The sequence below is a fragment of the Anas platyrhynchos genome, chromosome W (assembly GCF_047663525.1).
Source record: "Anas platyrhynchos isolate ZD024472 breed Pekin duck chromosome W, IASCAAS_PekinDuck_T2T, whole genome shotgun sequence".
Lineage (NCBI taxonomy): Eukaryota > Metazoa > Chordata > Aves > Anseriformes > Anatidae > Anas > Anas platyrhynchos.
Window position 1 is genome coordinate 2,384,898 of NC_092620.1, and position 16,736 is coordinate 2,401,633.

Sequence of the window (16,736 nt, forward strand, 5' to 3'; positions counted from 1 at the left end):
AAGCGCCGCCGAGGTCTTTGCAAAGGCTGCAATCGACGTATATAAAGGTATGAAAAGATAAGCGGCGTATTATTTGCTCAAATGCTTTTTAGAAAAGCAGAGCATTTTAGATACAGATTGTAGAAAAAGATTTGCCAGGGTTATTAGTATATGGGCTAGCTAAGGGTTGTTTTACAAGTCCTGATACAGTTTTTGAACAAACAGAGTGACGTAAATTTGGAAATAAATTGTTTGATGATGTTAGGAACGATGTTAAGTTTACTGGGAGATTTGATGAGGCCATGGAGAGTAGTGGCTAATGCATTAGCCACACATAAAGATGAACAAAGAGTTGCCGCTGCTGCAACAGAGTGGTTAGGACCACCAAGCAGGGTTAGTAATGTTAATCCACAGCAAATAAATATGGAAGGAACAGATTGCCCGTTGCCACCTTCCATTAGAACTTCTACTATTACACAGGGGGCCTCGGGAATTTCGGGGGTGCCTGTGACAATGTCCTCTGTAGCTAACTCATTTCCATCAAATATAAATCCCTTCACAACGGGGGCGCAGGGAGGAGAAGGTCTGCAGCCATCGAAGGCCTTTGCTGTTACGCCCCCTGTTGACCTGAACGTGCCTTTTGACCCAGGCCCTATTGGCCTTGGAAAGGAGCGATGGAGGCAAATAGCAAATGAGGCACTGCGTGAAGGGAATTATGAAACGGCAGCACAGTTAACACAAGGTTTTCCGGTAGTATACTCGCCAACAGATGCACAGGGTAATGTGACCGTTAATATGACAAATTTATACTGGAAACTATTAACTCAATTACGATCTACAGTAAATGATTCTGGTTTAAAGGGGGAACCTACTCGGCAAATGTTAGATTATATTTGGGGAACTAATATATTGCTCCCCGGGGACATACGTGGTATAATGAAGCTGATCCTAACACAACATCAACAGCTTCTTTTTAATGCGCATTGGCAAAGTGTTTGTCAAGAGGCAGTAGCTGTAATAAGGGCACCTGGAGATCCATTGTATGGTGTCACGTTGGAGGAATTGATGGGACTCGGACCATATTATAGATTAGAGACACAAGCATTGCTGGGTCCAGACAAAGCTAAAGAATCAATGAGATTGGCTCGAAGAGCCTTGGACCAAATTAGAGAGCCAGGGGGGATACCATCCTATATGGGCATCAAGCAAGGAAGGGAGGAACCATTTGGGTTGTTTATTGATCGAGTAGCAAACGCAATACAAGCGGCTGGGGTACCTGATTATCTAAAGGGCACTATTCTAAAGCAGTGTGCAATTCAAAACTGCAACCCTTCAACTCGTAGTATATTAGCTACGTTACCGGGAACTTGGACAATTAAGGAGGGTTTAGAAAGGATGGCTCAGGTACCCGTGGGTCCGCAGGCTATGCTGGTAGATGTAATAAAACAACTAGGGAATAGCATGAAAGAACAGGCACAGGTATTCAGAGAGACTGCACAGCAATCGCAGAATCAAGTACTCGCTGCCCTTGCTCCTTTGCAAACGCCCGGAGGCCGTCCTACTGGCCGAGGGTCTTCACTGCAACCGCGTTGTTTTCGCTGTGGGATCACCGGACATAGGAAACGAGAGTGCAAAACGAGATCAGTGTGGTGTCATCTGTCGGTATGGTGCGTCGGGAAACGGCCAGAGCAGCAGGAAGGACCGCCCCGCGACGACACAAAAAGTGGCATTTACCACAGCGGCCGGAACGACACCGGTTACCTCTGACCAGTCACCAGAGGGAGTCTCGGCTTGGATTTGGCAACAGCAGTAGATGTAACGCTATTGGACTCTAAACCCACCAGGGTAGGAACAGGAGTTATGGGACCAGTTATTGTCAATGGTGATCCTGTAGGAGCTTTATTTGATCGGAAGATCGTCTGCTACCTTGAATGGATTACAAATATTGGTTGGACTTACAGATAAAGACTATTGTGGGGAAATACAGATTATAGTTTCTGCAATGTTTCCTTTTAGGGGTTCATAGCATGGAGATGATGAGGAACCACCCACGACACGTCATTACATTAAGTCTGAAAATGATAATAAATGTATTATGAGAGTACTGTACCGAGATACGAAAACGGGACAATGGCTGGGGCCTGCTGATGTGATTTATATGGGGCGAGGTTATGTGTGTATCTCTTCCCCTACAGGGCCAACCTGGGTTCCTAGTCGATGTGTTAAACCAGCCATTGAAGAAAAGTCATCAAGTACGAATAACAGCAACCATGTCTGATCTAACGGCACAAGGGATTTTGGTTGCATTATCTTTGACAATGACGGTTGGACATAATAGTGCCATCCTAAGCAAAATCGATCCTCAAACCAATATGTGGGTCACTTGGGCAATTCAAACCGGACAAAGTTCATTTTGCCTATTACAAGATAGTTGGTTTGAAGGTTGGTTTACATCTGTTTTTGGGAACATGGGTGGATGGCTTTTTCTTCGTCAAAGAAGAACTTCGTTTTCTACTTATATTGATTATAGTTGCTGCAAAATAAAAACGGGGGAATTGTGGAGGAATCGTTAAGTGAGGCAGGACATGTGAATGTTGAGCAGTTGGGAGACAATGGGCTGGTGAAGCACCGTACTCAACTCACATGAGCCTTGGCACGTATGCAGCTGGCTGAGAGCCAATCAGGCTCAAGGACACGATGCCCTTGGGCCATCGGGGAAAGTCCCTAAGGTGGGACAGGTAGCCAAAAGAAGGAGGACCAGACTGAAAAGCCCGGGAAGTGTTAACCAATCCTGAGCTTAGTTTCTGCAATATGTATGAGTTGATTATGTTCAAACTAGATAAAAGACGACTGAGCTATCCATTAAAGGTAGAAGTTCACTGTTCACTCATATTGATGTGCTGGGTCTTCCTTCCGTCGGCAACACAGGGGGATCTCAGCAGTTGACTCTATTGGAGGCTGGAGTCTGACTGGGAATGAGTGGCAAAAGCACTGTATTGTGACTGGCCCAGATGTTCCGTGCATCCTTGGCATAGACCATCTTAGAAGAGGATACTTCAAGGACCCAAAAGGGTTCCGGTGGGCTTTTGGTATAGCTGCTTTAGAGACAGAGGACATTAAACAATTATCTACCTTGCCTGGTCTCTCAGAGGACCCCTCTGTTGTGGGGTTGCTGAGGGTCGAAGAACAGCAAGTGCCAATCACTAGCACAACTGTGCACCGGCGGCAATATCGCACCAACCGAGACTCCCTGATTCCCATCCATAAGCTAGTTCGTCAATTGGAGAGCCAAGGAGTGATCAGCAAGACTCATTCACCTTTCAATAGTCCCATATGGCCAGTGCGAAAGTCTAATGGTGAGTGGAGACTAACAGGGGACTATCGGGGCCTGAACGAAGTCATGCCACCACTGAGTGCTGCAGTGCCGGATATGCTGGAACTCCAGTACGAACTCGAATCGAAGGCAGCCAAGTGGTACGCCACAATTGATATCGCTAATGCATTTTTCTCCATCCCTCTAGCAGCAGAGTGCAGGCCACAATTTGCTTTCACTTGGAGGGGAGTCCAATATGCTTGGAATCAGCTGCCCCAGGGGTGGAAACACAGCCCTACCATTTCCCATGGATTGATCAAATCTGCGCTGGAGCAGGGGGAAGCTCCTGAACACCTGCAGTACATCGATGACATTATTGTGTGGGGTGACACAGCAGAGGAAGTTTTCGAGAAAGGAAAGAAAATAGTCCAAATCCTTCTGAAAGCCGGTTTTGCCATAAAACAAAATAAAGTCAAAGGACCTGCATGAGAGATCCAGTTTTTAGGAATAAAATGGCAAGATGGACGTCGTCAAATCCCAATGGATGTGATCAACAAAATAACAGCTATGTCTCCACCAACTAGCAAAAAAGAAACACAAACTTTCCTAGGTGACGTCGGGTTTTGGAGAATGCACATTCCAAATTACAGTCTGATTTTAAACCCGCTCTACCAAGTAACCCCTAAGAAGAATGAGTTTGAATGGGGCCCTGAGCAACGACAAGCCTTTGAACAAATCAAGCAGGAAATAGTCCATGCAGTAGCCCTTGGGCCAGTTCGAACAGGACCAGATGTAAAGAATGTGCTCTACACTGCAGCCGGGGAGAATGACCCCACCTGGAGCCTCTGGCAGAAAGAACCTGGGGAAACTCGAGGTCGGCCTCTGGGGTTTTGGAGTCGGGGATACAGAGGATCTGAGGCCCGCTACACTCCAACCAAAAAGGAGATATTGGCAGCATATGAAGGAGTTCGATCTGCTTCGGAGGTGGTCGGTACTGAAGCGCAGCTCCTCCTAGCACCCCGACTGCTTTTACTAGGCTGGATGTTCAAAGGAAGGGTCCCCTCTACACATCATGCAACTGATGCTACCTGGAGCAAGTGGGTTGCACTGATTACTCAGCGGGCTCGAATAGGAAACCCCAGTCGCCCAGGAATCTTGGAAGTGATTATGGACTGGCCAGAAGGCAAATACTTTGGGATATCATCAGAGGAGGAGGTGGGTCGTGCTGAAGAAGCCCCACTGTACAACCAGTTACCAGAGAATGAGAAGAAATATGCCCTGTTCACTGATGGGTCCTGTCGTATTGTGGGGAAGCATCGGAGATGGAAAGCTGCTGTATGGAGTCCTACACGACGAGTTGTCCTAACTGAAACCAGGACAGACTAAAAGAGATCAAGGACATCGATGAGCAATTGTCCTAGGCATTGGTTGTCTTGAATCACTCATATTTGACTAGGAACCGAGAAGACCCTCCTGCGAGCATTCATTTTCAAACAATAAATAGAGCAGCACCAAATGTGTTACCACAAATAAGAATGAATTACCGAGATCCTGCTACAGGAACTTGGAAAGGGCCATACGGGTACAGAAATACAAATAACACCTGTGATTACAATGACACTGCTAGGCAGGGTTTAGAGGCTTATGGCACGGAGACAAGGGGTAACAACTATAGCTTTTGGAACAATCGTACAGCTATCGCCTTACCTCCTGATGTTTTTCTGATTTGTGGGGATAGGGCCTGGCAAGGTATCCCTGCAAATGCTATCAGAGATCCATGTTACTTAGACAAACTTACTATATTTGCTCTTAGCTTGTCGCAGTTGCGTGAGATCACCAGACATAAATGGGCATTGCTTGCACCGGATTGCAATGATAATGTTGAATTGCTTGGTGTTGCAGCTAGAGCGGCATTGGCAAGTTTAGTGCCAGGAGTGGCCTCTGCAGCTGCACTTAACAACTTAGAAAAATTGGTATGCTGGGCCAAGAAGCAAGCCCATGCCACGACAGAGATACTTGAGGAGATGTTACCAGATCAAAATAGTCTGCGACATGCGCTCTTACAGGATCGAGCTGCTATTGACTTCTTGCTTTTGGCTCAAGGGCATGGGTGTGAGGACTTTGAGGGAATGTGCTGTTTGAACTTTTCTGATCATAATGAGTCAATTCACAAATCCATTACTTTCCAGAAAGAGCACATGAGAAAGATTCAATATGATATCAATCCTTTCAATCAATGGCTCACTGACTTGTTTGAAACGATGCCTAGATGGTTACTGGGATTAATCAAAGAGGGATTAAGGATTCTGTTTGTTGTGGTGTTAATCATCATTGCATGTTGTATTGTAATAAATGTGGTTAAAGGGTTACTTGCAAGACTGTTACATTGGGCTTGGTTTGCTCAAACAGAAAAAGGGGGAATTGTTGAGGGATTTTTGAAACAGCAAAGATCCCATGGCTTGCTGCAGCTGAGCAAACCAAGCTACCAGGGCAACTATGAGAAGTTCCCATGACAGTGTTCCCACATCGCCCGATTGAGGAATTTAGAAAAATATTGTTGCTAGCAGCTGGCTTCAAGGACAAGGTCTATATGACTGCTAATCACAAGGGGGTTGTTTTCTTGCAGGTGGGGTTGTTTTCGTGCAGTTGTTTGTGAGTGCTTTTGACCAATTATCTTGTGTGAGACACTATCCACCCCAGTTAAGTTTACTATAAAAGTTAGGCTATTCGGGTAATAAAACAGAGCATGATTTGACCATACAAGTGTCTGTCGTGTTTTCGGCCGTTCTTCCTGCAACAGCTACCTTTTGGGCATCAGTCATGGATGATAACCAGTGAAGTGGAAGTTTCCATTTTTGTTCTTTATTATTTTTTGCAGCATAGATATTCTGATAAAATTAATGAAATATTAAAACTGAAAAAAAGTAAGAAAAAGGAATTTATACCTGGCATGTTCCTGAACTCCAACAATCTCTACTTCACTATCAGAAGAGGCAATATTAATTTCTTCATTGATCTGGGCATTACCAGAAGAGGTTTTGTCACTTGCAAGGAAGCCTGGATCCAAATGACCTATAGAAGGGAAAAATGCAAACACTTAACAGCTTACATGTCTCAGAAATCAGCTGGAAAAGGAATTTCTAGATCTAACCCCCCAAAATAACGAAATACCAAGATCGGGAAAGGTTATTAGATCAACTTAGCTAACTTTCAGTTTGTTATCAGATACAGGATGATCATTAGATTTATCCTATCTCAGTAGCTCTAGTGACGGTGTTATCACACAAATGTGAGAAAAGACATACCATTATGTCAGGAACACTTCTCTGATTTAGGGGTAATTAGACTTTCCAACTGTTATTTTACAATAATGCTAAATTAGCCTGCACGTCAACCTCTTTGAAATAAAGCAAGATGACAATCTATTGTCAATAAATCAAACCCAGTGACACTATGGGAAAGAAAGCCTACAGGATGGATGGAAACACCACACACTCCGAGGAAATAGAAATGTTGGTGTCAACATTTTGTTCTAAACTAGGAGAAGACAGAAGAAAACAAAACTATCATTTTCTGGTCATGCCACTTCACATCTGCTCTTATATTATTACAAATACTTGAGAAAAAAAAAAATCTTTTCTTCATAACCTCTATATAAAGCACTGTTTTATTTTAGTTTAGTTTTTATTACAGCTCCTCAATAGCTATCCAGTTCATCAGTTTGTCAAACAAGTCCTTTCTAAACATAAGAAGTGTGGCAGGTTTTCGGTTTTCTGCCAAGTACTGCTGAGTACTTCACCACAATTAGTGAAATTGTGTTGTGAAACATTATACTTGCACAGAAAACACAAAATAGACAAAACATTTTTTGTTTTATAGAAAATAAACTAATTCAACACATAAAAGTATAAAAATATATATACTTTTATTGTCTCTCTTTAGCAGCAACCTGGAAGAAACAGGGCAGCCTTGAAGACGAGACTACCTACTTCTTGGAAACAATTCACACAACTGTATTACACATGGGAAGAATCATTTGTAGAGCAGGAAAATTTGAGATTAGCTGAATGTATTATCTATATCTAGTTTGACTGGACACTTCCTCAAAGATAGGAGGAGGAGGTTGCAATAATCATCTACAGAACTCTAAAATGTAGTGTGCAAACTACAGAACTGATTAAACCCCAAGGAGGACACAAAAAGAAGAAATTAATCTTAGAACATGTGCCGGGAAGACTTTCTAATTGAAAATACTCAGATACACTTGAAATACTTGGAAAAGATGGAAGCAAAATAGAAGGACAGAGTATGTTCACTGCTTCTGGAAAGTGAAGGCCCTTGGTGCAGCATCGGAGCAGGGCTGGAAAGGGAAGGAAATCCGTGTGCTGCAATAGGCCTGAAGGAGGAGTTTCCACCTCACAACACAAAAATGATTTTAAGCTGAACTTAAAATAATAGCCCAGGTAGACTTTTCCTAACATTACAGTTCAGCTGAACATTTCTTGGCAAATATCACTGACCGCCATGAAGTCCCAAAATGGGTCACAGATATTTCTTAAACAGAAGTGGCTGGTGCAACATGAAACAGAAGCTCAGAGGCTTTGATTCACATGCTGACAATGTAAACCAGGAGCTCGAGGTGATTGCTGCCCCAGAAGGTCGCATCACCCTGCTCCCAACAGCCACGGACACTGTGGCACTGGCAGCAGAACAGCAAAGTGCTCCTTGACCGCTTCCAGCTTACTGCTACTGCTCTCGGTCTGCCTTAGTATGTTAACTGCTGAGTCTAAAAAGCTGACATATGCCATCCTGCAACCTCTGCTAGACAGGGTAATGCCCGGCAGAGGGGCTTTTAGAGCCCTACAATGAGTCCCCAGGGTATAATCAAAGAGCCCCAAAAGAGTAGGATATTGCCATAGCTTGTTCAGACAACAAAAAGGTACTTAGCAGTAGGGAAAACATGATTAGCAAAGTAAATATTACAACATGTAGCTGAGTGTAAATCAGGATTACAGCAAACAGATTTATAGCCTCTGGCCATACAAATTTCATGCCTAATAACATGGTTACACTTTTTTAATGTGAAGATGACACTCAAAGGAAATGTTTTGTTTGCCCTACAACATCAGCTTGCAAAATAACTCCAAATATTTGCCTATACACAAAGATGTGATAGTGTGTCCCAGTAAGATTTTTCACTTGGATAAACTTTATGGTGTTATTTTCTCATGGGAACACATCTTTTAATGCATGCTAAACTAGATACTGGCTTGAGATTAATTTGGAAAACAGAATTATCAAATCTTACATCTGCTTTCCAAATGTGCAGTCTTAGGCATGGTAAGAAAAGGCCAGCACTGACAAATGTAGAGCCAGAAGTGTACTAGAGGTACAAGGTTCTGAGGCAAAGTATACACAGGGGAAAGAAAAAAAAAAAGAAAAAAAAAAAAGATTCATCCTTTCAGATGCTTTCCCAGCATGAGGAATGAATTAGTCTGGACATGTTCCCATTTGTTCAAGGATAAAGAAGTTTCTTGAAGTTATCTAGGTTTCTTTTACCTCGCAACCTCATCCTTGCAAAAGCAAAGTGCCCTTGGATATAGGTAGAAGGAGGGATAACAAATTTCTACCTGCATCACTCAACTGTACTCGTAAGAGCTAAGCAGAAGGGAGCTTGGTAAGAAACATTCACTTTTTATGTCTTTACATTCCTTTCTTTCTACTAAAGTACCAAATCATTAGTGCTATGTAATAAAGTTAATTTCAGCTGTTCTAATCTTTTTTTCTAATCACTTAATAAAGGAGTAGGCTTGTGAGCCTACTATCCTGCAAACAACAGCAGTGAACTTGGAAAACACAGGCTAGCTTCAAAAAGGCTGGAACATCATCCAGCCACAGAGCATAGCAAAGATAACATAACAGAGGTTCTCACATTCGCGTAACAGAAACGTCTGCTATATAGTAATGGAACAGCTCTTTCAGAATCTGCTACGTACTTGTCTTTCTTTAAGCCTGATAGACATAGAAAAGTAGCTCTGAGCTACCAGGAGACTTCCAGTATAGGTGCCTTTTGGCAGGCTTACATTTAAAAAACAGAGTAAAACAAAAAACTTCTCTGCTCCACCACCACAGGCAAGACTCCATGTCTTATGCAGTTAAAATCATAGCCATATATCAAAAATGAGTGGAAAGGAAGCTAATACATTGGCACTTGAGGATACTGGGTGAAGTCAATAGGAAACATTCCCCATTAGCTCCCTGCTTATATAGCACTCCCCCAAGATACAGGAACATCTTGTGTTAATGCTCAACTCTTTTTCTAGTGGAGTGTTGCAAGCACCAAGTGAAGCTGAGCAGTTTTTATGAAGCCTTCCACAGTATTCCTGCTCTTACTTTCTTGTAGGAAATTTCTTTTTAGTCTCTTGATGTGAAGCCCGCTTACCAGCACTTTTTCACCCTTCATCTTTATTTGATGTTGGTATGTTCAGTTTTCTAGGGTATGTTAAAGAATACAGATGGCATATGGAAATAATTAATGCTTGTATTTTAAGGAAATAAAAAGAGAGAAAAAAAGACATACAGAGACATAGACAATTACAACAATTAAAATAAGATTATGATTGGTTTACTAGCTAGTGGCATGGGTCATCAGAATCAACCATTCAGTAATAAGTTTAGCTCACTCTCATTAGAGAGGAGGAAAAAAGAAAAGAAGAAAAAAAAAAAAGACCTATTTTCCAAGAAGTAATTAGAGGGAAAGGAGGAAAAATAATTAAGAAAATTAGTTTAAAAAAATACATTGCAGGAATCTTTGCCAATTTTTACCAGTTGTATGTTGGAATAAATGTCAGACATTTTCAATTAGCTCCTATACTGCTTTATTGCATAGTCCATACAAGGTGCTTTTAAAGCCGTATAAATTACAAAGATATCAAAAGGACGGAAGGCAGAGACAGTGGCCAAGATGCTGGAATGAACATCAGAGGAAGGGAACTTCAACAGACCTGTATCAGCACTCAGCTCATCTAGAAGCCCTTTGGTTCTCCAGGTAGATCCCGAGTCTTGATTTCCTAAAGAATTATTGTGTTTTTGAACTACTGCAGCCGCCAACAGATTGTCCACATTTACCACTTCTGGGTCCGAATTTGTGTCTGATATATCATAATGAGCTACAACTGGAGGTCCATCTGCAGAAGGAGAGAAAGGCAGCAGTTGTCAGAAATCAGCATTCTGTGAAAGACACCTTAAAAAGTACAAATAAGTTGTTTAAGGATTAATGCAATCTCCCAGCAAAGCTCTTAAAAAACTATAAATTGTATCAATTGTATCACTTCAGTTAATGAACATAGTCTGAGATTACAGAGACATTTTAACCTTTGCATACACAGAAAACACAAATGTGAGAAAAAGTTATGAATGTATCCGTTATTTGTGTAATATCTTTCACATTAACACATAACAGCTCCATATCAGACAATGTCACATTTACAGTCCTAAAAGGATAAAACCTTCAGTTTAAAAGAAGAAATAATATACTACAGGACATTAAGTTTTGGCAAGACATTTAACTAAAGAATTTTACAAAACTCAAGTGACAGCTTACATTACTTTAGGGTTGATTGAATAAAGCTAACTTTCTGATATATCTGAATCATTAAACTGTAACTTTTACAACAATTTAACATTAGGCAAGCTTACTTATGTAACAGTTATCTGTCAGGGACGGGGGGATTTTTCAGAAGTGCATATTTTTAGTTTTGTTTGTTTGTTGTTATTATTTTTCTTTTTTTTTTTTTAAGATCAAGAACAACGAGGAAGGAAACTATAGTGTGCAGTGATAAATACACTTCTTTTTGTTTTTTATGATTACCATATGCACCTTTTGCCACCAAAGTGAAGGGGGGAATAAGCAGAGAGAATTGCTTACATGATTCTGAAATCTATTCCTGAGGAAAAACAAAACGATATTTTTGGTCCATTTTATTAGGATAGAATATTTCCCTTTTGAAAAACCCCTATAATTAGGAAGCATACTAGGAACAGAAGAGGCTCACAGAAACCTCAAATTCAAGATAAGGATTAATTTGCAAGTAAAGAGAGAATAGCTAAATATCGTCACACTGAAAGGATGCACATTTTAATTACACAGAATCACAGAATTTCTAGGTTGGAAGAGACCTCAAGATCATCGAGTCCAACCTCTGACCTAACGCTAACAGTCCCCACTAAAACATATCCCTAAGCTCTAATTCAAATACCTTGTCTCAGCTAGTAACTACAGCTTATTGATTCAGAGTGGGTGAAAGTGCTTGGAGTTCTCATTCAAGTGCCAGAATGAAAACTTGGTTTGGGCTAAGACTTTAGCCACAGAAAACAGTACAAAATGGAAAAATGGCCAAAGCTCAGCTGCTTTCCTCATGCAACTGAACAGCTCCAAAGGAATGCTGGCAGCTGAATGTCTGAGGGACTTTTTCATAGCATGATGTATCAGTCATATGGGACACTAATAACGTGTTCAGAAAGACAGGACCTTCAGAGTTACTGAATGACTGAAGAAATTTTTAAAATTCACAAAGAATAAAAATAATAAAAAAAAAAGTTTCAGGAAAGATTGGCCTCATTGAGAAGTAACCAAGGTCTATTGTTGAAGACAAAGAATGCAATGAGCTAAAAGTTTCTAGGTCTCTGAAAAGCTGTTTCTACTCAGGTTTGCTTGTGTGACTCGGTCCCTGAAACATAATTCAACACAATATCCTAAGAAATGCCTGTTCTGGGATTAGCAATGCACTTCATTAGAGTGACCATATTGCTTAAGTTGTACTAAAGATCAGTTTTGCAACAAGGTATGAAGAAATTCACAAAATATTTGAGATCAGACCTGCCTCCAAAACAATTTCATAAAACAACGTTATATTACAAACTTAAAACAGACCCAACAAAAATAAATGAGTAGTTAAATGCCAATGTATTAAAGACCAAATTGTTCACAACATGAAACACTGATGATTATGACTAGAAAATAAATCCTGATAATTAACTGAAAGGCAATCTTTTGCTTTTGAAAAGGCAATTGCAAAATAATGGCACTCCAAGTTCAAAATTAAGCTGGCTGATGTTCAGTTAATTATTTGTGCAAGCTGATGATTTAATTACATGCAGAAGTTACAAGTGGACTGAATTACAAGAGGAACGTTTTCTTTCAGTCTTATCATCAGAGTTCAGCATGAACATATATAACGTGATCTATAAAAATAAACAGTTGAGTGCAGAAGATACGAGGGTCAAGTACAATATTGACTATTTGACCATTTTTACAATAGGTTATCTAAAATTTCAGGAGCTGTGTACTATTCATTCAGGTATTTGTTTCTTTAGCTGCTTGATAAGGTTTCCAAAAGAAGCAGCAATATTTGATTTAGATAGACGTGTTTACACAAGTAAAATTGTATTTGGACAGAAGGCACCAATAGTCTCAAGTCAAAATTGTACCACTCCTACATGTATAATCATGCAAAAATGTATAATAAATGTATATACATGCAGAGTGATTCTCATCACCTACCCATAGAAATAACTTGTGTGAAAGTCTTCATCAGTAGGAAATACAAGCATAAACTTGTTATCTGTAGCTCCACTCTTGTATCTTCCACACTTCCAAACAGCACACCTTATAACTTAGCTTAAATTTAGTATACATCAAACAGACAAAAATATTTTCAATATAATTTATATACTGTAATTATAGTTGTCAGCGTAACAGCCACCAATTTAAAGGTCTGGAAAAAACAAGCTGACTGTTTACAAAGCAAGCACAGCAGAGGTCTCTGTGCTTTTCTCAGCGTTGCCTTTCAAAACCAGATTTGGAAAGGAAATCCAAATGTACCTATCACCAGTAAGCGGCCAACACGGCCAAGGTAACAAGTCCTAGGATTCTCAGCATGAATAAAAGAAGAAACAAGCAAGAAATGCTCACATGTGTTTAAAACAAACAAACAAACAAACAAAAAACAGACATAGATAACAACTAGATGAAAGTTGCAGTAGATGTATATCAAAAAATCCTCTAAAATAGCTCCAGCCCCCAAAACCCATTTCCTGTTCAATAGCAGGCGAATGGGGCAGGAGGGATTAAGCTTGGGCACAGTGCGACATGACCAACTGAGGGCGTGATGCAAAGTGACTGCGGGGTACTGAGAAATAAAGGCAACTGGCTTCAGCTAGGAAATAAGGACTGAAAAAGGCTTTCACGATGAAAAGGATCAACTAAAACCACAGTCACAACTCTTATCGGCTTGTCTTTGTGATAGAGCTGCTCCTTGCAGTAACTGACTGTAAAGGGATTTCGAAGGAGAAAAGAGACACCAAAACAAAACCATGGCAGGATCACAATTTAACGTAGCACAATTAGGAGGTTCCCTACTCAGTAATTTAAACAATGTCTTTAGGAAAAATCACATCTTCTGAGAACCCAAGGTAGCTGGAAGTCTTACATTTCACTGGTGATAATTTATTTACTGGGTTTAATTTATTACTAAAGCACTAAATGCTTCAAAAAGACAAGGCTGAAAGTTAATAAGTACCAGCAGCAAAATACACTTAATGTTAACAGGGGGAGGGAAAGACCGCAAGGTTTTTTTTCTTATTATTTTTTTAAAGAATCTGGAGGCAGAGGTCATCACAGGGACAACGCTTCCAAGCATCCAATTTTCCCTCGATTTACAGAGCCCATCAAAGCTAACTCCACTCAGGACAACCGAATTAAAAGCCACATGCACAAAAATCCAGGTCCACACAAAACAAGCTTAATTTGCAATGCAACAAATTCAGTCAGTTCCTATTTGCTAGCCACTGCCATGCTTTTCACAGAGCCACATCTCCTTTTATCCCCCAACTCACAAGAACAGCAGCACAAGAAAAAAGGGGGAACCAAGTGTAAAAATCCATCTGTGGGTTAAAAGCAGCAACCCTAGAAGCACCATTCCTTACCTTTGTGCTGAAGCAGCTGCTTACCAATGCACAATGTACCCGGTGGTCACTTTGGTTGTGAAACAAAGGGAAAGCTAGCACAACCTGAATGGGGAATTTACTCCTTCAAGTCATTCTCCCTCTTCAGCTTTCATAAATTTAGGCACGGAGACCCAGCTCGCTGCCCAAATGCCCTCCCTCTGCAGCCAGAGAGGGGGACTTTGGGGGATAGGCAGGCTGAGGAGGATAGGGGCTCACATTGCAGCCCCCGGCATCATCTCCCTCCCTCCTGGCCTCCCCAGCACGTGGGGTTCAGTCCAGCACCGGCAGGGCACCCATCTCCGGTACCAAAACTGCCCAGAAAGATCAGCTCCAGCCCTAGGGATGGGACTTATGCTGAGTACTTTATGCGCTTAAATTCCCTCCAAGTAAAGGAAAAAGACTGAAGGCTCCAGAGGACTGCCCTGGCTGAAGTCAGTCCAAAATTCAAAGCCTAATTCTGGTGGTTGGAGCTGCCCTCTGGAGCCAGCGGTGTCTGGAGACATGGAGCCTCATTTATGTGTGAGCAGCACCATAAGCTCTCAGATGCACAGACGTGTACAATAACAACAGTAGTAATTGCAGCGCTTTGTTCTTAACAAAGCTTTCCATTAGTGATCTCAGCGAGGTGGTTATTAATCTCCTTTTGCCTGTGGGGGAAACTGAGGCACACAGAGATTTGCAGCTTGCTCAAGGCTAACAAGCAGGGGAGCTGAGCTGAACTGAAAACAACACTCCCCTCAAATTACCGAGCTATTTTTAACTGGGAAATTATGGAGGAGTTTAAAAATAGCATTTGGGAATGTTTTCTTGAAACATGCAAAAGCTGAAAAGGCAACACACTGAGGTACCCAGGTACTCGTGGGCCTAAAGAGCCATGGACTCAGCTCTTGGTCTTCTTTAGGAATAAAGGCATTGCTCTGTTTTATGCCCATCCCAGTACTCTGAATTAAATTATTGTTTTTATATAGTAAAAATGACTACTGAGATATTTTAAAAGAATAAAAAAAAACAAGAACACCCTTCATTTACACCTCGCACAAATTTAAGAGAGAACTGACTTCAAGATTAAGCAAAACATAGCATGGACTTTAATAACCACATAAACAATCGCTCAGATAATCACTACGCTAATCAATGCAAACAAATTTTGGGCGCCAAAAACTAAGATCTAGAGGATTGCATCCTCAGTAACTTGCTGAAATAGTTTTATAGTAGATAAATCAGTAACTTCCACCTAAACAGGATGGTTTCATGTATGACTACAGGTTGAAGCAACCACTTTTTTTGTTGTAGATAAACAATACAAACCTGCTATTATTTAAGACATGATCCAGAGATACATCTAAACTAGGCTCGGTTCAGATGGCATAAATGATCTGAACTCTAAAACGTTCCCAAAGGAGGGTGGGGGGCAGGAGACCTTTGCTTTTTTATGTTGTTTAGCAACATGAAACACTTCATTACTATTTATGTTTATTTATTTATTCCATGTTACAGTAGTTACATTTCAAAATTTACAGGGTTAGGCAAAGAATACATGATAAATACAATAAAAAACAATAGTGGTGTAACAACATTCTGCCTAAAATCATAAAGTGAACAAAAAAAAAATTGATGAATCCATTTTCCTCACAGTTTCATTCATTTCACACAGTACAGCTTTTTTTTTTTTTAAATATATACATAATGATAATAAAATAATAGAAACTAACATAATCAAATGAGCATCTGTTCTCAGACTGGATCATTTATAATATATCACACCAGAAGAGATCTTAAAAATTCAAGTCTTGCTGATCATCATTCATTCTTTCAGGCTTTTTGATGGTCTGATGGAAAATATCTTAGATTTGTTTTACCAAATTATACAGAGAGACACAATAGTTATTTTCAATGTGCGTTAAGCAAAGGCACATGAAGCATGGTTGTGCACTGAGAACAGGAGGAAATGCACAATGTCTGTTGCACAACAGGACTCACTGTCGCTGGTGCTACTTAATGACTGCTTAATTGTGGAAGCAGACACATTAGCCAGATCTCTTCCCCAGTTTTACTTGGGAAAGGTGAATCAGGAGGGAACTGAAAGCATCACACAGAGCTATGACCAAAGTCTCCTGTGGAGGCACAACTTAGATTAGCGAAAGGCAGACAAAGGAGGGCAGGCTCACCCCACCAGAAGCATCATGTTTTTGTGAGCCCGAGCTGCATCCTCCCACGACGAGCTGCTACAGGCTTGATGAGACGATGCGAAACTCCTGATGGTCCGGACTAACCCTTGCTCCATCAGTTTGAGATTTAAGAGTGCTCAAAATTGGTTTTAATTTAATCTTGTCCTCCATGTGCCTTCGCTTTGCTGATCCAGCACCATGAGATTAATAAAATTTGTGAGAAAAAACGTTTTCTAGCGGCATGTTTTGCAAAGTACTGTCCATCTTCA

General features: G+C 40.8%; 1 protein-coding gene across 3 annotated transcripts in view; it reads right to left on the bottom strand.

The window, feature by feature from the left end:
• The window catches only part of LOC101796452 (protein ARK2N), a 94,572-nt gene that overhangs the window by 12,049 nt on the left and 65,787 nt on the right, over positions 1-16,736 (bottom strand). For all 3 annotated transcript variants that reach the window (XR_011805639.1, XM_038169463.2, XM_038169464.2), the window contains 2 exons: positions 10,297-10,479; positions 6,238-6,364 (listed from right to left, as the gene is read on the bottom strand). Coding sequence is in view for 2 of the 3 variants with exons in the window: in XM_038169463.2 (XP_038025391.1) it covers positions 6,238-6,364; positions 10,297-10,479 (310 nt within the window). In the remaining variant the exon portion in view is untranslated. The remainder of the gene's footprint in view (positions 1-6,237; positions 6,365-10,296; positions 10,480-16,736) is intronic.